Source organism: Linepithema humile, chromosome 4 (assembly GCF_040581485.1).
Source record: "Linepithema humile isolate Giens D197 chromosome 4, Lhum_UNIL_v1.0, whole genome shotgun sequence".
NCBI lineage: Eukaryota > Metazoa > Arthropoda > Insecta > Hymenoptera > Formicidae > Linepithema > Linepithema humile.
The window spans coordinates 7,072,172-7,094,472 of record NC_090131.1 but is presented as its reverse complement, the minus strand read 5'-3'; the positions used below and the strand labels follow the sequence as shown (position 1 = coordinate 7,094,472).

Here is a 22,301-nt window from a genome sequence, read left to right as displayed (position 1 = left end):
GATCTCGGTTATTTTTAGCCGTTCCGCTGGCTCTTTTTTCATTTCCTTTTTTTTTCATATCGTTAGAGAGACATTTTTACTGACTCGTAATGTAACAAAATTTTGAAAAATGTAGATAAAACGACGGACATAATTCGGAGAAGATCGTGAATAGCATCTCGGGATATTGTATTCCTCGCTGGAAGTAAATTATGAAGCGACTGTCGCTCGTTGTATAAAGTATCTATTGTCACACGGAATAAAAGTTCCATTTGTATACCATCATATTAAATTACAAATTTGACGAGAGAAATGAAAAAATTAGTACTGACACTTTTGTGAATGTGCAATTGATATATTCATAAACTAAATTTTATTGATTTAATATGTAATGTGTAAAATTTAATATCAAAACTGTGCGGAAAAATTGTCACGATTGACGACAGTGAGCCCTTCAAATCTTTCACGTTTATTTTAAATTTTCTAAATACAATGTGAATTATGTTCTCAATTATCGTAAGCACTTGGGAATAAAAAAATATCTATAAAATATTATCGCATTGAAATAATTAAATTAATTTTATTAACTATTATTAAATTATTAAACTCTTCAAAATTGTTTAATTACTAAGTGCTGTTTTAAAATTGCTTTTATTTTTTAATCATTTTTAATTTTTCATATAAACAAAAGTTGAAAGACAAAGTTCAAGCTCTGGAACTCGAAAGACTCCCACATACATTCATTAAAGGTCACGTATTGCGATAAAATCTACAAAAACACTGCAAGATTTCACTTGAACCTTTCAATCTTAATAAAATTGTCATCATTCACTCAAAAAAATAATCTTGCAATAATAGCTAAAATTTTCTAGGTGTAAAAAATTAACTAAAACAGATAAATGATTAGCAACTGTTGTGATATTGCATATGTAATTACTTAATCAGTTTAGATGACAGAAACAGAATATATATCTGTATTGTTTGTGAACTTTAAAAAGAAAGTTTCTCTAAAGCGCCTATCTATATAAGATCAATCACGTGTTAGATCATGCAATGAATAACATTTAGCAATGGTACCTAAATTTTTCAGAAGCTATTGCTGGAACATTACTGCTATAAATTCTATATGTGACAATGTTTTCACAGATACGAAAAATAGCGATACATTCTTGTTGCAATATCTAGAAATCTAACTACATCAGTGAAATATTTTTTTGAGTGTTATTAATGCAATTTCTCGAATTTGCATTGCGATCTCTTTTGCATGCAAAGAGCTCTAGTCGTGTAAACGTGTACATTATTAACAGATACAATTGCGATCTCGATCTCGATACCGTTTAATTACTTTATGACGCCGCACTTGCATCAAGCTCGTGAAAAAGCTAACCGCGATCTTATCTGAAGTTTGCGAAAGTTTCTTTATACCTCTGCACGCGTTACACCTCGCCAGGTAGACGTACGGCATATTGCTGTTGTGCGCGGGGGAAGTGTTCACCGGAAATTACGCGTCTTACAGCTGCGCGCTTATCGGTCGGACAATCGGATTTACCGGTATTCGCAGAAATCTGATTAAGTCTATTCTGAATCACTCATTAATTATTGATGCCGAATAGTGGGATGATTCGTGCTGTTCGCCTCGCCGCCCGCGCGATTGTTCTCCGATCAAATTCTCAATCGCGAATGATATCCGGCACGCCGAAATAGTTTATTCGTAAATGACTCGGCTTACACTCGAGAGAATATTCGCATTGTAGTCTAGCGCGGGGATAAATTACGCGTTAATCGCTCGTTTGCAGCGAGCACTAACCAGTTGTAGCAATTGCATTTAACCGGACGCAACTGTTGCAACTGTGAGCTTTTAAGCGGCAATTGACGCTTAAACTATCGACATTCCGACGGCGGGGATTGTGAAAATTTACGGGCTCTCTCACGGCGCCGTTAATATCCGATTATTTGCAATTAGTCTGGACGGGAATATTATTTACCGGGGAAATTTTAATATCCCGAGGTGTATTGTACAGCCTCATTGATTTAATTATGGACACCGCGACGTGTGCAAAACTCGTGAATAATTTCAGATCCTCCCGATCGCATTCCGCCGTGGTTGTTGCAATAATTACGAAAGTCGTTACACGTATCGACCCCGTATGTATCCCCTCGTATTCCGCAGTTCTCGCGTCCGAGCGTGCACTCGCCAGTTCATGTTCCGCCGGCCCGCATTGCGGTGACCTAAAAATAAGAAGGCAAAGTCACTCCGGCCGGTTGATTTCCTGCCAATTTCGCGTTCACCCGACGCGACCCGGCTGCATTCCGTTTTCAAGAGGAACAACGACTGTTTCTCAACGCAGCATATCGCACGATTGCACTTCGCACCGGCTTAACGTACGTCTCAGTAAATAAAAAAAAAAAAACCCCCAGCAAGAAGTTCCGTCGCCTGTCCGAATCTCTCGTTACATAAAAATCATCGATACCGAGTGAACTTGTGCTCTTCTGAAACCGATAACGCGCAAATCGGAATGTCAAGCGCACAAAACAAATTGGAAATTCGCGAAAAGAAATATTTGTACAGAGATATATTTTTCCTCCGGCGAATTATATATAAATTGAAATTAATTCAATCGCGTCGATCGGTTCTTTTTATCCGCCGCATCGCGATTCTCTCGTTATAATCGCCCACGCGTCCGTTCGCTATTTCCAGCGAATTCTCCGGATCTTCGTTCGTTATTAAATTGTTCCGAGATGAATCTCTCATGCCCCCTCGTCCAGACGGATGCCATTAAACATCACGTTGGTTTCTCGCGGGGCCCGCTATCAGCCACAGGATGAGTCACAATTATGGCTCTCAAGTGTTTTCCCCGACATCGGCTATTGAGGAATCGCATCGCGGATGTCGTTATTATTGTTGCACATGCGAGAGGCGGCGCGATCTTTCTCCCCGCGGAATCTTCGCTCACCTACCTACCGCACGCTCGCGGCGGAAGTTCCTTAATGGTCGTTACGCAGCACGTTCATCCCACACTCACCTCTACGTGGTCCCGTCGCCGTCGCGACTTCCGGCCGCGGACGGCGAACGTGCCGATGCATCTTTCATTGGAGTCCCTACGGTGAGTCGTTATTTCTATAGATGGATGGCTTTCATAAAATCCCCCTTCAGACTGAAAAATCGAGGTGCAACGGACTCGGGGATCATGTGGAACTGAAGATTATTTTAACCCATCGTGGCAAAAGTCAATATTCGTTTTTATTTCACGCGCGTTAATGATTTGCTCAAACTATCTTCAGTTTTATAAGATACTCTTATCAGCGCTGAACGCCTGTCGGTTAATTTTTCAATCAGAAAATTCCTCAATAATGAGAAATAAATTTGGTAGCGCAGTTAAATTCTGTCCTGTATAAAGAAATCATAGCGTTCCCATTATAGCATTTCGAAATGAAAAGAAAAAAAATTCTAGCTCCGCTCCTATTCACGAGTTGTGCTCATTTTGCAAGGGTCTTCGACGCGTAATAAGACGCAGCTGTGCCTCCGTGGAACGGCGGCAATAATCACGTTAAAGGATATTACATTCAAGATGGAATAAAGCGACCCGAATCCTTATTTCGGGTTTTTATGCGAACGGTGCCGCGGCGAAGCGGCGCGCGAGTCGGGCGTAAAAATCTAGGAATAAAGTTCGTCGTAAAAAAGGCAAGCGCGCGAGGTCGCGATCAATTATCGAGCGGAACGCGTTCCATGCAAAATGCTCACGTCGAGAGCTCGCTCGAACGGCGATGGGCGATTAATAGGTGTATAAATATCTGGCGATAACGGTATGCGGTAATTGCGATAAGCGGACACCGGATCGTTCCCTCCGCATGATTTACTGGCCGTCGTAATGACGATGTCGAGGACGACGATCGGCCGGAGTATCGAGAAAGAAGTCCCCCCCCCCCCCTCTCGTTCCAATCGATCTTCTTCCTGAGTATTTATGTGCACGCCGTTATGATTCGGCACCGAGTGGTACGAAAAGTAATCGCAACAAAAAACGCAAGACGACCCTATTTATTTTGTTGATGAGAAAAATGAAAATGCAACGAATGCTTGTGTGGCGCTTGTCAATCAAAGTCAACACAAATCGTGAAAAGCAATTTTAGCTTATTAACTTACTTTGCTCTAATTTTCGGCAAAACTTGACGCAAGAGGATTAAACAATTGCCAATCAGGAAAATAAAGTTGCGCGAAGAGAAGCTGTTGTGAGAGACGAATAATTATCGATAGATCATCGTCACTGTCGCAGGGTTAATATATTGTAATTATCGAACAAGCGTAAAGGGCATCGGTGTTATCGCGCTTGATGACAGTTTACGCCTGCCCCGAATAATTGCTGAATCACTTCACGATTTATTACAAGTGATTTACAAAAAAAAAAAAATATATATATGACTAGAAAAATTCCCTGCAATAATTCTGTACGATTTACATTGTTTATAAGCGCATGAATAACTCTAGTGACTAACAGTGTCGGTTTCATGAATCACGAGAGATTATTCATCGCAAGAATGACTATTGAGTTTCTTCTCGGCGCTGGATGCAAGAGCGGCGCGAGAATGATTGTCAATAACGATGTCAGCGACACGATAAGACATGCGTTTGTGATTACAAAAATGACTTTTTCCCTTTGAAAAGAAACGAGTAATTCCGACGAGCTCTCTCGCGCTCCTCTCGCAAAGGCGACACAGAAATGCTTCATTTCGCGAGATGCTCTCTGATATGTGCCTGCGTCAGATCATCTCGGAAGCATATAAAGAGCTCCATTTCATTTTCCATTATTTCGCGCGCAAAAAAAAAAAGCTTTCGTCATGTGGTATCTCGCATTGCGATCTTGTTCCGAGTATGCCAGAAGCCCGCCACCGGATTGCTTAAAATTAAAATAGCGAGTGTATAGCGTAGACACATAGTGTATAGACACATTAGTTTGCAGTGGCCGCGCTTGCCGCATTTAGCCGCAGTAGACATTGAAAATTGTCTGTGTCAATGTCTGCGTTATCAATCGCCTCATGTGTACGGACTGTTGAAAAAAGGTCACCACTGAAATAACCCCGCGTCCACATCAACCGTTCGCTTTCTGCTTGCACTTCCAATCGCCGAGTAATTTTATTCCCCCCACCACCCCCCCTCTTAGAGAGCCACGCATTTCAAAAATAGTAATTCACTTGCATCTTATATTTTTCGTAATTATTCTAACGCATTTGGTTTTCGAACTTTGCTTTCAGCCTTGATATTGTGTCTATTTAGAAAAAAAAATTGAGTTTAAAACTAGTTACAGATAATGGGATTATTGTCGCTTTTCCCGCCCCATTCTGTAGATAAATTCTACGCTATCCGACAGCGTGTACCTATTTCCTGCGATGTCAGTGACGTAATACAGATGTTTCTATGTCACGGCATCGCGACGTGGCGCCATTTGGCGCAGTTGGAGTATTAAATTTCCAGCTGCGCCTCTCTTGCGTAAAAAAAAACCATGCACGAGTTCCCTTTTTTTTCCTTTTTACGCAGGCGTTTCAATCATGCCGTGTGTTGTCGCTGACGAAAGCACGCTCGGAGGACTTACCGCTCTAGGACGTCGAGTATAGAGATAGATATCGCGTAACATTATGCCATGTCGTGTCATTATGTCGCGAAAAAATCAGTCGCGCCGGTAAATACTGTATTTACGCGAAGCAAATCGAATTATCGTCACGACGATAAAACGGAAAGTCGGTCATATAAATGTGACAGCTCGATCCTGTTCGCCTAACGTTTAATGTCAACGTGATTTATAACAAGAAAAATTATATTTCCGAAAATGTCTAAAGAATGTTCGGAAAAATGTCTTTCTGCTTCTCGGACTACCGAAAGGCATTAACGTCGTAAAGTCTTATCTCTAGAAATTCGGCCTGCAGACACGGAGCAGTTTAAAACGATTCTTTTAAAATATTTTCTCTCCGCGTGTCATCTTCTCGGAAAGAATGTTGGTTAACGTTATGTCAGCCCATTATGTTCTGTATTACAAATCGAATATCTGTCAGATAAGATAATGCTTTACGAGTGAATGTCTCTCGATAATACAAAGAAAGGAACATTTCCCATTGCTCTCATTCTGGCTTCTTTTGCTTTAGAATCTTCAAAATTTGTTTTAAATATTTCACAGTGATAAGTTTTGAGATCACGCAATGCCAATTTGCGGGTTTCGTTTTTGCAAGCAATAATTCACCGTTTCGTCGTGATTCGATGCAACGTGTAATTTTCGCGAATCGCTCTAGCGACGTTGGCGTGAATAATTTGCACTCTGAGCAGATAATGCGACGATAGTGCGTTTGACAAATGAGAAACGTCGTGTTAACCGATATTTAAAATTGCAAAGGTAATTAGAAGCCGCTCATTATCGTCGCACTTTATTCGTCGGATTTAGCCATCGCTGATAAATCTAGAAATACCCGAATCTTTGTTGTAATTTATAATATTTATGTCTGCTGTCATTTCACTTCGAAAAAAAGACAACGTCGACACGTGCACTGTCATAGATAATGGTAGAATATAATAATCGCACGAGTGCGTTATCAGTCCAGAGTCTCGATTTGTTTTTTCCCAACAATTTGAGCTTGTTTTTATTGCCACGGCACACCGGATATATCATTGAAATGTATGTTTCATCGATTTTTCGAGTTGTGTAATTAATAAAAATAACGTAATCGAACACAATTTATTATATAGTAAACAAACGAAGAAATCTTCGTAAATACATTTCAATCCTCGTTTTCGAAGCGGCGAGTAACAAACAATGGTTCGAGAACTAAAATAAATAAATAATTTCCTCTATTCATTAATCACAGCTCTTGGACGTGTATCACAATTTCGCGAAATAAATCGACGTTAATGGAATAAAATTGCAAAAAATGTGTCATTTGCATCATTCTTCTTACGTGTTTTATCGAAAACTATTTTTTGCTGCATTATGCGATTGTGGAGTAGCGTGCAACTTTGTTATCGCTGATTAACCTCATTTAAGTAATTGCGTGACACAAGTACATTTTTAATATGTACGTGGCGCCTGTATGTATTATTTCTGAATTGGAGCACAAACAGTTTTTAAATGTTGAGAATTTATGCTTTTCACCGACACGTACATCGCGATAAACGAGTCGACCGCTACTGGAATTTCAAAGAGTCACCCAATCATTAAATATTAATTATTAATTATTAATCATTAAACCCGTTATTTGTGAACGTATAAATTAAGAGATCGTCTCACGGAATACGCGGCCGGGAAATGTAACGCGGAGTGATTTATCGGTGATCGTTGGAGAAAGTGGGTCGCGTAATTTTTTTTTTGTCTTTTCCAAGGTCTCGTAATCGCTCGGCGCCGATAATCGTTCAGTAACGGTTCTCCGCCGCGAGTGAATTATAACGCCGCGCAAGTGTGATTTATCGATGGAAACGGAGCGGAAAGAAGAGAAAAAGAAAGAAGGAGGAAAAAACGAAACATCGCCGTTTACTAATGTCCCCCGATAAACAGATATAAATGGCGCGCAAGAAAGAGCCATGCGCTTTCCGTAAACGGCGGACGGCGACCGATCAGAATCCGATAATCGTTCCGGCGCTTCATAAATCATAACCGGACGGCGTGGAGTGTGATTTATCGCGCGGGGGAACGGCGGAAACGAGCAGATTGTATCGCCGGAGGAAGTTGCCCCGCGCCCCGCTCTTAAACGGCATAATCGCGCCTTAAAGGTTTTCTCGTTCGGTCCCGTTCCTATCGTTTGAAAATTACGCCTCTCGGCCGTCGCTCGCTGCACACTGTTCTTATGCACACGATTACGCAACGTATCCCCCTACGCGGGATAAATGTTACTTGGCGCGTTGCAATTTGTCCTTAATGTGATACAATTTTGCTCCGCACAATTTTCTAAATATAAACGCGCTACGAATTTTCATATTAATTGAATATTTATCTATGATATATTTTAAAGGACTTAATTATTATCATCATTGCGTAATACCATATTCTCGTTTCTGCATCTAAACGAGGAAAGTTCGCACTTCGCATAAATCTGCAGCGTGTCGTTTACTTGTTTGTAAATTCTAAATTGAATTCCTCGGGACAGAGGCGGGGAATTTCTCTCGAGAAATTCCGTTAACGGCAACGAAAGAAGGAGAGAGAGAGAGACGGGTTTTCTATGACAGGGAGGCGGAGACCCGCGGATATCCATCTCCGCGCGGATAAATCGCTGAAAATCTCGTTACTATATATTTTACGTGTCTGCGATGCGGCAACATCTGTCGCGCGTCTCTCCGCTTGATAAATGAGCAAAAGGTGAGCTATGCGGGGATCCCGGGGTCCATTGTCGATCTTGCGGTACTTTCCAACGGATCCTCGCGGCTCCCGCCGGAGAAAACGGATGAATCGACGGGACGTCGGCGGAAATTTATCCGTCGATTCGTTCGCGAATCGCGGACGCGCTTTTTGCTGTATGTATACCCGCGGCCTCTCGTCGCAGAGAGGACACCGAGAACCGGACGGCTGCGTAATGTCACGGAAAAGCCCCGCGACTTTCCACCGATGAATTATGCATCCGACGTCCCGCTCATTCCCGTACGAGCGCGCAAGTGCGTCGCCAGAAACGTCGCGCCGAATTCTTCTCGCGGAACTACATTAACATCGCATTTTGCAAATCGTTATAAATAATGCATGCGCGCGGGATTTAGTCTAATTTCTGTGTATTTTACCGAGCGAGTTAAAATTCAATTCCGAAACGTTCGCCAGCGAGCGAATTTACAGCTGTATAAAAAAAGATTTGCATGTTTTACATGCGCTCCGTTAAAAAAAGGAAACGTTTCAGCTCTCTGGCCAAAGCGCGACCGCCATTAATGAAATGCCGAGAACAGTTAGTTGTAATAAGCGCGATAGAAACGGCCAGATGGTAACATCGTGGCGCATCTACGATTATTCGGCTGATTATCCTATCGCGAGCTGACGCATGCGAATGCACGAATCGAGGCGTTCGCACCGTTTATCATCAATTCCTGAGCCCCGCGAGTGCGAGGGTTTCCGGCATTCCGCGCGGTGTAACGTGTGCTGTTGTGCATCGCGGCGAAAAGTATTTTGCGAGATAATCTCGAATCCCACGTTTATTCCAGGTGTTACATTCCCGCCGATGGAGCCTCGCGATACTAGTGAGTAATGATCTGTTAACTCTTTGCGATTATCAGTTTTACGAGAACCCGATTCTCGGATCAAAGACGAACGTCACCGCCGGCGCATTCTTCGCCGCTCTAATCGCACGCAGCACGGATCAACGGAGGGGATCTCGACGGGACCATTCGCCGCCGACTGCATCATCCTTTCAATACGTATCGTTCGCGACACGCGTTACTCGGGTACTTTAGGCTGTGCCAATTTGAAAGTCAGTCAGGTACCTGAAGTAGCGCGCGCTGCGGAGAAACGAGCCGCGCCTTTTTCGACGGAACGGGGAAGGAAAAAAAAGAGAGCAGAAGGCCGAGGGAGGAGAGGGAGTGAAGAACGAGGTCTCGAGGGCAGAAGAGTGTGCGTGGAGGCTGCATGTTAATTGTACTTCATCAGGTGCTCTGGTGGTTTCGATACCCGGCACCTGTTGGAGCGCAATTCATATGACTGTGCCTTGCTGCCTTTTCATTATCCCTTCCTCATCGCAAAAGAGGAGGAAAAATTTTCTTGTCGCGGGAAAACCGTCTCGACGATGCTCTTCGAGGGTCAAATATACGCGACTTCTGTCTCACGCGTAGTAGTATTAAGAGTCGTGCCGACTAGTTTGGACTCTGACCTTTTTGTCTGAATAAAATTGCAAATACGAACTATGTAAACACGACGTAACTGTATAAAATCTTGCGAAGCATAAAGACGAGATTTGTGTAATTAATTTTGTTTATCATTTTGGATTTTAATTTCTCGATTAACATTAATTTAATTTAATTTAATTTCTTTGAAATAATTTGCGAGAATAATTATTTGAAAATATTTTTGAAATAATAGTATATTCTGTTCTTGAATATATAATTAATTTTCATAACGTTCACAACTATGAAGCTCTCCCCGATTCTCGATAATTTCGATATATTTTCGTGCGAAAATTAAAGAAAAATATTCTATAATTAACAAAATATTAACTTTAATTAATTAACTTTACACTGTACGGTGCACATGTCGTGCGAAAAGATAAATCTCATTTTTTAAACGCATTTGTCATCTGGTATTTCCGGAATATCTTGCGCGCTGTGTGACGATACCGCGGCGCGACATTTAATCAGTAAATAAAATTAGCCAGCGTTACTTCGCTGCGTGCTCGCCGTTGTTAACCGCGCGCGTATGCGTATTCATACCGTTGCCGTTGAAAAGAGGAGAGAGCCGTATCTCGTCGTCAGCTAATGGGATAATGACGTTACACAGGGTCGCGTGGCCGGGCGACGGGAGAAGAAGGGGCGACAACAGTGACGCAGGGGGAGGTAGAAGGGGGGAAGGAGGTCGTATAACGCAATTATTCAGCTCTGTGCGCGCATCGTCCCGCGCGGAGGAATGCGAGAGCGACAAAAAGCCGACCGGTAGCGACGCGATTCGTCGGCTTCCTTTTACATCGAGCTAATTAATAATAATCGACGACGCGGGTCAGATATGGTCAGTCGATGGAGGATACGATACTTTAACGCGATCGACACATAGCGTGTAAAGCGTCGCTTTTCCTAAATGTTCGCTTATTTCAAAATGGAAGTTTAATTGCGTCGTCGCAGAATCGGAGAATTTTATATGCAGTATCATGTTTATTTTCAATAGATCCTACAAGGATAAAATGCAAATTTTGCGTTTAGGCTTGTAGCAAGTGTGCTGCACCATAAAAGACATAAACCTAATTACTAATCAGCCGTCTCGCCGGCTAATATAAGCAGCGATGACATCAGCTCAAAATGTCGATATATTTGTTAGTCGGACTTGTATCCAGTGGTCAGATAATATCGGAATACATATGTAAGCTCTCCTCCATATATTACACGCTATCTTTAAAAAGTTTCAATTTAGAATATAAATCGTAGCTGCCCACACGCATGTAATTAAAATGCATGAAACTCGAACTTTTCAAGTTATCTCTCCCTTTTTTTTCTACTTTTCTTCTTGCCTACTACTTTACATTTACCTAATTATATGATAATTTTAGAGCGTGAAAGTGAACAAAAGAAAAAAATTTTGTGCAGGGAATTTTTGAATTAATGAATAAGAAGTAAAGGAAGTATGGTTTTTGTGATATTGAATTAATAATACTGCATATCTTTTGTTTCCCTTTATTTTTCTTATTCTAATATGGTTATATAGTAGATGAATGTAAGATAGTAGGAAGATGGATAAGAAGAATAGCAGGGAAAAAAGAATCAAAAGAAAAGATGCTAAAGTTTGATTGTAATTTTAATTGCGTGTATGTGTATTATAATTATGTAATATGTTAAAATCGTGAATAAATAATTGTAGCTATTGTAGAAGAAAATTCGTGAAATTATAATGCTCGACGAAAGAGAACTTTGGATGTAATGTGTGTCACAGAAGCGGATCAATTATATTAATTGTTGTATAAGCAATTGTATAAATAATCACTAGCTTTTCATCGCAACAAACTGCGCCATTCGAAACTGTGCTTTGACAATTTGCTCTTTTTGCAAAAATATACAATGATTAAACTCATTAATGTGAAAAACACATTCATATCAAATTATATCGGATATTATATTCACAAAACTTCTATCCTCAAAAATATTAATTTTTAAATTTAATTCTTTGTAACTTTGTCTCTATACAATTTCTATGCTTGCATAAATATTTACATAATTGTATATTTTGTTAAGATAAAGTAATTTTGTATTTTTTATTTATTTGTGAAAATACAAATTGACAAAAATGTGATTGTCAAAGCACAATTTTTAAAAAGACAAGGAGGTCAGCAGCTTGTAATTATAAATTGTATAATTATGTAAGTATATTGAATAAATTCACTCACCACTCGTTGTACTCTAGCTAAGCACGTTTTTTCAGCTGTACCTGGAAAAATAAATATATATTTTGTTAGTTATAAATTATACACTTTATATATGTTCATTATTATTCAATAAAGGAAGAAAGGCACGTATGAAATAATAATAATAATACAAAAACAGAGGATTTCGTGCCTAACGCTAGTTGTTAATTGCTTATATTACAATCTTCTTCTTATTAAATACATAAATTAACAATCTTCATATTGGTTAACTTAATTCAACGTTTCGATTAATATTTGATCATCCTCAGCAATTAAAATATAATTGTAGAATATAATTTTTGTTTGAGATCATGCTATAAAATATGGAAACAATCAATTGAGAATATAAAAATTATAAATTAACCAGAAAGGAATCAAGAAACAGACCGTTATCAAGATGTATAATAATCACATTTTAGTAAATCGTGTTAACAATGCTAAGGACAACAGACGACTGATTCCATATTTCTGTGCTCCTTCTCTCTGTTCCCCCTCGTTTAATTTTCCTTTCTCATTTCGGTTACTATAGTTCTCATAGTCGTCGTTCGTTGTCGTTGGCATTGTTAACACAATTTACACTAAAATGTGATTATTATTATACATCTTGATAACAATTTCAAAAGTATGTTTCTTGATTCCTTTCTGGTTAATTTATAATTTTTATATTGTTTGGCTCACTTGATTGTTTCCATATTTTATAGCATGATCTCAAACAGAAATTATATTCTACAATTATATTTTAATTGCTGAGGATGATCAAATAGTGATCAAAACGTTTAATTAAGTTAACCAGAAAATTGTTAACATGTGTATTCAATAAGATTGTAATATAAGCAATTAACAACTAGCGTTAGGCAGAAAATCCTCTATTTTTGTATTATAATTATTATTCAATGCTATTTAAATATTTCAATTTTGATTAGAATATAACAATATTCAATAAAGTGAGTGAATAATTATTGAAATATAATAAAAATTCAAGAAATGTTTCCAATCATCTTAACAAATATTTTCATAAATAATTGTATGTGTATATCATCATAATTATGTAAATATTTAAACAACGAACAAATGATTACACTCACCAGCCAGGATATTGCAGTGTGCTCCATCCACCATCCAACGCAGTAGGCTGGCTCCGTATCAGCTCCATCGAAGAATTGACGAATACGTGATATCTGGTTACGCGCACTACCGAACAGAGGTCAATCCGTACGTTTGACTTACGCGAAAATCACATCGCTGCGAATATACTGCGTAGCGAAACACACGGAATGCGAGACAAAAGACATCTTGTACTGATATACTCGGCGCGAGTGAGACGAACGCTTGCTTCGAAGGTCGCGCGCAGGTCGTCGCGTAAGGACGCACATATAATATAACTACATTTCAGTCGACTTGGCGGACTGAATTTTTAACATTTCACGTCTAATGAAAAGTACATCGTGTTTCGATCTTTTCGAGTCAACATAGGCAGCTGCAAACGTTTCGTGCGTTCGCGGTATCGAAATCTGCATTGGGATCGTAACGGTTTCTACCCAGCGTATCGCGACACCGGGGGTGAATCGTCGGTGATGGCGAAATCTCGCGGTATTTCCGGTAAATAATGCGTTCTGGCAATCGCTTGTTACTTTAATCGGTACTCTAAACAAAGATTTCGCATGTAAATATCTACTTTTAACGAGCAAAATACGACTCCATGGACGTCAATCATGGAGGGGACATGCACACAACCAAGACTGCGTACATATGGCACGTGATTGGCCATTATAACGCATACTGTACGTGACGTAGTAAATGTTGCCAACTTGCTGGAGTGATAGATAGCATACCATATATCGATGAATATATCGATAAGCGATATCGATACACTTTTGTAATTAATAGTTATAATATTGGCATTACTGCCAATCAGTACTGTACGCACTACCCTCTAATTATTAGGGTAAGAACAAGGGTGCAATGATCGGTGAAATAATTATTCATTATATTTTTGTAATTACACAAAATATAAATATTATTCGCGGTATTTTTATTCAGTTAATATTTGCTATAATAAAGGCCGCGCTTTGATAATCACACCCTCGTTTATAAATAAATACGTAGTTACTTTCTCCCCATCTTAACAGAATGATGGATATTATATTATATTTTCTTGTGTAAATTATGTATACTCTTAAATAATAAAAATTAAAATTTTTCGAAATATATAAATTTTACATGTAGAAACAAATTTTATGAAAATATAAATTATTCAATTAGAAACTAAAATTCTGAAAAATTTTAAAAATATGTTCCATATAAATTCAATATAAAGAAATAAATTTTTTTTAGACTTATTAATAATTATTTAATATTTTTGCAAAAGATTTTTTAAATTGTTAAAGATTTTAGATGCACGATTCGTTGAGGCAACAACAAAAGCTGTAATTATGATTTAAGCAAATTATTGATATAATTTTTCATATAACAATTGACACAATAGAATCGCTTCTACGAAGTGCGTTTCATCGAATATTTTTTTTTCTTTTGTTGAGCATTGTAAAAATCAAGAATCTAAAATGTGTTTCGCGAAAAATATGTTTCTCTTTTACACAGTAAAGGTAAAATTATTTGTTCGTTATTTAAATATGCGCGTAACTCTGATAACTCTGATAACATACATACACTATAAAAATTTTTAATTATTTCTCTTCTTTTATTACGTTGCACATGATTGCGTAACCATGTTAGAGTCAAGAATATGTGACAATAAAAATTAAAAAAAAATACCGTACTAATAATCTGTTATCATAAATATCATTCTCTTTTGATGTTATATATTAATATTAAAATTCATAGAATGTTATCTTCCGTATGTTATTCGCTTTTTCACATTAACGTCAGATATTTAGGCGAACACGAGGTAGCGGCGGAAAAAATAATGAGAAAAAAAATAGAGAAGATCAAGTGTGCGATAAATTTCCACCTATGAGCTTTTATCACGAGAGGTGATTAACTTAATCATAGTTTTCTCGCGATGAAACTACTTCGAAAAAACTACAAATTGCGCGACGTGTAACGCAGTTCGGCATATCACTCAACGGCGAAAGAATCTCGGAAATTAATATCAGATCCGCGTAATTACCGGCTTAATTTCCTGACGCTTGTAATTTCAGTCTATTTGACCACGCCCCGATGTAATTGCGCCGTTAGCGGCGCTAAAAAATAAATCGCTACTTGGCAAATTTTTCACGAGCGTCCCGCGCAAATACGGATTAAGCTTTTACTTGGCTCTTAGATAGATAGTTTGCGCGATATATACGTTGTTTGCAATGCAGGTGTACGTTCAAATTAAAAATAAAATAAAATAGAGACAAACGTATTTTAAATAAATTCTTTCGACAAATTTAAAGTTAATTTCGCTTTAAACATAAAATTCTCGTATCTGCCATTTGCTGTCGTTAAGATTAAAGTTCTCGGAACATCCTGCATAAAATCGTGCGTTTTATCTGTCTGCTTCTTTTTCGCGTCGTTGTTACACGCTAATTGATCGACGATTTTACCCGCAGCGTGTGCGTGTTCGATAACATTTTTTTCGATAATGCGCTCGAAATCGCGGCCATATGCAATGCGAACGAGAAGGACGGCGTGGGGGCAGAAAAAAGATCGACCGGTCCGCTCTCGCAGTCGCGGTTCACTGCAACTGCAAGGCGGACACGGTCGTGTTATACCTCGAGGAGCATCTTCTGTTCGTAGTACGAGAGAAATTAAAGTGGAATTACGAGTCAATCGGGCGCGCTTAACGACGGCTTTAACGAGCGCTAAAAGGGTGGGGGCGGGCAGGAGGGGGCGGTTATATCGGCCGGACGGAGCGTACCGCGGGGTTAACGCCCGCGAAGGAATTTTATTTCATGCCCTTATCGCCTCGATTACAAATAGCGCGTAAATTATTGTTCGAACTGAATTATCCACTTCCGTCAGCTTTCACGCCAATTGCACGCTAATTGCTCTTCTGTGCGAGATTAGGATGACATTAAGACTGTAAAATTGCTCACAGTGATATTATCAAAATAAGGTTGGATTCAGATAAGAATCGAGTATCAGAATTCAATTGTACTGTTTAAATAAGAAAATCAGATAGTGGTTAATTTTTATCTTATCGCGCCAATTAAAGAGAATTGAAAAAAACTGTTGTCGAAGAAAAACGGGAATGCTTTATCGCGATTTCTTTCTGGAAGATGATGACGCCTGGTCTTTCAGTCGTCATCGTACGATGAATGATGTATCGTTCGCGAAGAAATCTCTTCGAGGTAAAACTTCGCAATGCCTCACGTTTACATCAGCCCGTCGCGTTCTGCGAAAACGGCGTGATCGGCGTCATTCGTTCTCGCGATGCTAATCGGCATATATTTTCCAAGTATCGCTTTCTATCTGTTAACGAGTTACTTGTTCTCGGGACACAAAGTCCAAGTTTCAGTCCTCTAAATATAGATGCACAAAAAGTGGTTCAACCGTCGCCGCTTCAACCTTTAATGAACAGCTTTGAGATTTTAAGTGAGGATATTTTTAATTAAGAATATCATTGATGCAAATCTTGATGCAAACGTTACGTACGATTATTGAAATATCTCGTTGCTTCATTGTTAAATAAATTCATCGCGCATAATTCATTGATCAAACAATTATAGAAGAAATAACATGAAAGAAAGAGAATGTGGAAGAAAATCACGTAATCGAAGAATCAACACGCTGCGAGTGTTGCGCGTCACGCGAGACACGGCGCTCTTCACTTTTTTTTTTGCGCTTTCTACAGCCGCAGATGACGACACAAATCGAAAAAAGGATACAGGTTCACGTCGCACTTTATTGCATACGTCGCGACAATCTCGCTGCGCGCGACGATGACACAACAATGATTACAAAAGAGTGTGTACACACATTCTACATTCGTATTTTATATATACAATCAAATATGTAACATTCGAAACGCTGGGTTAACCCGCCACCCCGTCGTCGTCTCGGTTGTTATTTATCTGTCGCGCATACAAAAATCTCGCGAACGCGAGGATAAACAATGACGCCACGCGTGATGACATGTAAATCATCCGGTAGAAAAATATATCGAGCGAAACGACGAGCCGCGAGATCGGGGTCGAGGGTCAAGAAACGCCGCAATAAACGTGCCTTCTCAATTACGGAGATCGAAACCGGTATTTCGGCGAGTCCCGCGATTACGGTACTCGGGGGGGAGGGGGGGGGGGTTCTTCGTATAAATATTAATTCAACTCAGCTGCACAGTTAAACTAATTCTCCGTCCGTCCGTAAAGTTCAATTTAATTAACATCCGTGGAAGCTATAGGCACACGAGCGCGACGTGGACAATCACGGCGATGGAAACGCAATGGCAATCAGCGGGAATTGCCATTCCGTGAAAATTATATGGGTTTCAATCTCCGTAAAACGACGCGCATGTTCAGCATCCGCGATACATTTCTCGAGAGATACACGGTGTGCTCGCTCACCAAGTTTCGCGGATGCTCGTCGATAGTTCGACATCGCGCGGGCATAAGTTGAGCAAGTTCGCAAGTCGAGCCGCCCGGCGCATCGCCCACGGCGGCGACGGCGGCGGCAGCTCGGGCCGAAATCATCGCATGTATCGGACTGGAAAGTTCGACATAGCGGGTTAAAGTGCACTACGTGCAAAGCTAACAAGTTGCGAGGGAGAGAGAGAGAGAGAGAGAGAGAGAGAGAGAGAGAGAGAGAGAGAGAGAGCGCGAGAGAGTTCTTCGGCAGCTGGAAAGTATTAATTAAAACGATCTCTCGACACGGCCTCTTGTTACAAGAGGATAAGAGAATTGCGTTACGCGCGTCGTGCGGTGAAGAGGCGTGCATTAAAATTCATTTCGATGCAAAAGAGGCAGAACAAAATTGTTTACGCGAACGCTTACGATCGCCAATGACGAAGTCTCCATTTATCTTTTGACTTCTCTAAACGATACTCGAATGAGAAAGATTTTTCTTTTAAATACGTTAAAGTACTTATTGAATATATTTTTTTTCTGCTATTCTCTCCGAGCTCCGGAAAAATAGATAAATAATAAATGAAAAAATATATACACAAATTAATTGCGAAGAAGCATGCTTTCAAAATCATTCAGACCAGAAAATTCAATGCGCACGATTGTTTCTCGCGACAGTCTCTGAAAGCGTGTCCGAGAGCTGTGTCGGGATTACTTCCAGCTGCCGAGCGCGTTTGATCTCGTTCGAGACGATCTCTCGGTACACAGCTGGTATCTTCCTATGTCCAGAGGCACGGAATATATTTAAATTGAACTCGCGCGTAACCTTGACTCGATTGCTTTCGAGTTATTTTCACATTGCTCGGCAGAGCGATCGAGGCCGGTGGGCCTCCGCATCGTTGGCAAATCCTACTCTCCCTCTTTCTCTTTTTCTCGCCGTCTCTCTCTCTCTCTCTCTCCGTTCTGCAGCCGAGCATGCACCTTGGTAGACCGATCAATAACGTATCTCCCGTGCCTATGTCTTGCGGCCGCGGTGCAGTATAGTCCGGCGTATTTTAACGGCGAAATTATTCTCCGGCGCTCCGGAGCGCGCAAATATTAAACACGAGGGGATCTTCTGTTTTCTCTTGCTTCCACATTAACGTCAGTTAATATATTTAATAACGAACGACTCCGCGTAGGCTGCGCCTCGACCCGGAATCAGGACAGTTTCAACATCATCCGGCGGGAAAAAAAAAAAAAACCTCCACCGCGAACACTCGAAGATCGCGCGCTGAATCTCGCGCAGCGAGCAGAACGCGATAGCGAATGATTTTGCGAATCATCGAGTAGAATGGCCTTTGACATCGGTGCGTTAATATTTTTTTTTTCAGTCAAACGACCGAATATTTCTGTCAATGTTCCTTTCGCGCGTGCCTCGTTAAAAAAAAAAAAAAAAATCCGAATTTCCGCGACCGGAAATTTTCACCGGGTGATTCCGCCGACGCCGCGCGCCGAAAGCGCATTCGACGCAATCTGATCGATGCGCCACCGGCGCGTTAACGCGGCCCCGCCGTTATGCAACTTACTGCACCAACGAGGTTGCACCAATGAGAGGTGGTGCCAAGGTCGATGCACCAGCCCGGCGCAGCATCGGGACGCGAATGTAAAAGGAGCGGCTTATCGTCGCCGGATTCACAGCGATATCTCTCTCTCTCTCTCTCTCTCTCTTTCTCTCTTTCTCTCTCTGCTATGCGCAAATACCACTTACGCGAAACTCGCCTCGCACAACCGACTGTTTCTTGCTGTTGTTCCGCCACGGTACGCCGTGTTTCCGCATTTATTTTCCATCGGGGGCAAATATTACAGATCGATGCAGCTTGAAATGCTGAATCCGACCGGAGCCGTATTTACATATTCATTCAATATTCATATTTGTACATTCAAGAGCGGATTATTCATCGCTCGATTTGTATTCGATATTACAAGATTATTTCACGCTAAATTGATCATTTTAAATAATGTTAAACATTGGCGCTTTTCAATAAATCTAAAAAGCTTCATTGCGGGGGAAAAGGCTTGCACGCGGAAAAGTGACTCGCGAATCTAAAAATAAACGTTAAGATAGGCAAATGTCGGCTGATAACGCAGGATGTCGAGCGCGCGGAATATGCAGCGGTCTTCGAGTATCTCCGCGCGTTAGCGGCTCTTGTGTCTGTTTTTATCAAATATTCCTTTAACACCTCACACGCCTGAAACTTCCAGTCGCAATTATTATTACATCGTCGACCTCTTTCCTCCCTTTTTGCACGCTTGAATGTCCACGTTGAAACTCCGTCGCCGCGATAACATTCTCGAATCGTGGTGAGAAGTCCTTTTCGCCGCGCGAACCTTAACGATATCGCCGATAGAATGTGGCACCCGCTATCGTACCCTGCATTCTTCGGGACGAAGGAGTTCCTGGAAGGCTTTTCACGGCTCTTACCGTACGTTATGGCTGTGAAATCTGCAGCTTCCCCGTGAAAGCCTGACGAAAAGACCAAAGACGTAGACGAACATGACGAACACGATGAACACGACGACGACGACGACGACGACGACGACGAGAAGGAACGCGAGAATCGACCGTCGTCTCAAGTCGCGCCGCGAAGAGAGGGGGCGACAGGGGGGGAGGAAGGGTGGCGTAGTTCCAAGCTCCTGGCGGCAGGCCTTAGTTCGAGACGGAGGGTGTCTTGGGCGGCTGGAAGGGGTTCCATTTCAGACACTCCGGATCGATCTCTTTGTAGACGGGGCCCCGTCTCTTCACCCTCTCCTTGTAGTCGTCGATCACGTCCTGGAATTATTTCAACGGCCCTTTTATCCACCGCCGCTCCAGGCGACGCGACGGCTTCGCGCACGGGCTCCACGAAGGGGGATAGATACACAATTGACGGGGCGTCGCGGGGGCGAGCACGTTCGAATTAACCGAATGATAATTAGCGTCGCGATCGTGCGCCCGATCATATCGGGAATATCGCACCCGTGCCGAATGATGAACGATTGTGAAATCGGATCGCTCTTGTCGCGCCGTAATTGCGTTAATAAGAGGCGTATGATATTTTCCAATACTCACGCGCTGCTTGCGTGAAAAATTGTTTCCTTTTTTGTTGTTGTTTTATCGACGTGACACTGTTTCCCGCTATCTTTGCGGTTTGATGACGAAGAAAAAAAACACACAGAGGAACAATACATCATCGCGGAACTTTGTCATAATTATTTATATCGCGATGAATTTGAATGATATATCGACATCGCGTAGAACTCGACAAATATGTACATACAATTTAAATTGAAGTTCTGAGATTAATTCTATAGACACTTTGCCTGATAGAAAAATGGCACCACAATAAAATGATTTTAGATCCGTGACATTTGACTTTGCAAATTAATGTATAATTTAAGACACAGATTTTCCGGAATAAATGGTTCTTGTACCGCAATATTGTTATCATTTCTTCATCTCGCTGTTCCTTAAAATATGCAAAGTTTCATTGAATAAGACTCGCTTTAAGGTGCACCGCTTTTTTGTCAAACAAAGTGCAATAGCAATTTACAAGTAAAATTTGTACAATCAGCAAATCGCGTGAGACGATATTTCGAATTAATCGCACTCTAAATATTACTTTAATTTTTTAATTGCTAGCAAACCGCCTCGACAATTTATTCAAGCGGACACTGTTGTGCTTATCGTGGGTCCCTAGCAACGATTTCTGAAATCAGGCGCGATAAATCTGGCGGCACGATGACGCGCGTAAGAAAGAAGAATGAACGCTATCTCCTCGCGTCGGAAAGGAACGAAGGGGAGCCCTTGCGTGTATATGTGCGGCGGATTACAATAACAAAAGAGCGCCTACCTGTTTCTTCAAAATGATATGCTTGCCCTTCCAGTACTTCATCATACCGAGGGCCTGAAAAGTGCTGACAATGTCGTACGTATCGATGGCCATTTCCTTGCTGATATCTGAAAGAAGAATCACCGTGCTTGCCTCGATAACGGTCTCTCTTGGCCTCCTCGACTGGAATAGAGAGTTATCGTCGGACGGGAAAGTCCCGGCGGGAGCTCATAATCTTACAGAGAAAATTCGTTTCCCGCGACAGCAAACGCAAAAAGTGACAAAATTGAAATACGAAAAGGATAGACAGTGAACGAAACATATCGCAAATAAATCATCAATTGACACATGAAGCAACGAGAATATTGTAACAATCGTAAAACATGTGTGAAAACATGCGCAAAATTTTGCAAAAGTATCTTCGCCTTTCATTAGCTTCATTAATTAGCTGCAACTTCGACTCTTGAAGTCCCCGGCTGAAAATGCATGTTCGCTTCGCATGTCCATTCATTTGCATTTAACGCGATTCTGATATAAATAATAATAAACTTAAATGAAGGTCTAGTCAGTTGCGAAAATGCGGAAATGATGAATCATATATAATCTGCTGCGGTTTTCAACAGCAGGGCGGTTTGTCCCGCCCTCGCTGCCCGCCCGTGGATATAATTATTCGACCGCTAAAACCAGTTACGTCGGGAAAACTTGACCGTCGGATCAATAACAATGCGGTGTAAATCCTACGCCGGCGATTCCTCGTTTCGAGGCACAAAAGCTGAAATATCCATCGAGAAATATCGCGGGCGACTGCACGTAAACTGTTCATAAACTGGGCGGAATAAATCGTTGAAAAAGCGAAGAACAGAAAGCTTCGGAAGATCTCTTTTTTTTTTTTCAATTTGAAAAAATCTTTAAAACATTGTTGAAA

At 40.9% G+C, this 22,301-nt stretch overlaps 1 protein-coding gene across 4 annotated transcripts in view; it reads right to left on the bottom strand.

The window, feature by feature from the left end:
• The window catches only part of chm (chameau), a 93,491-nt gene that overhangs the window by 38,328 nt on the left and 32,862 nt on the right, over positions 1–22,301 (bottom strand). For 2 of the 4 annotated variants that reach the window (XM_012376594.2, XM_012376595.2), the window contains exons 12-13: positions 21,398–21,504; positions 16,851–20,337 (exon numbers count right to left, since the gene is read on the bottom strand). The exons of the other annotated variants lie outside the window; for them this stretch is intronic. In XM_012376594.2, coding sequence (XP_012232017.1) covers positions 20,215–20,337; positions 21,398–21,504 — 230 coding nt within the window. In that variant the 3' untranslated portion in view covers positions 16,851–20,214. Of the gene's footprint in view, positions 1–16,850; positions 20,338–21,397; positions 21,505–22,301 lie in introns of those variants that run through there. 4 annotated transcript variants of the gene reach the window in all.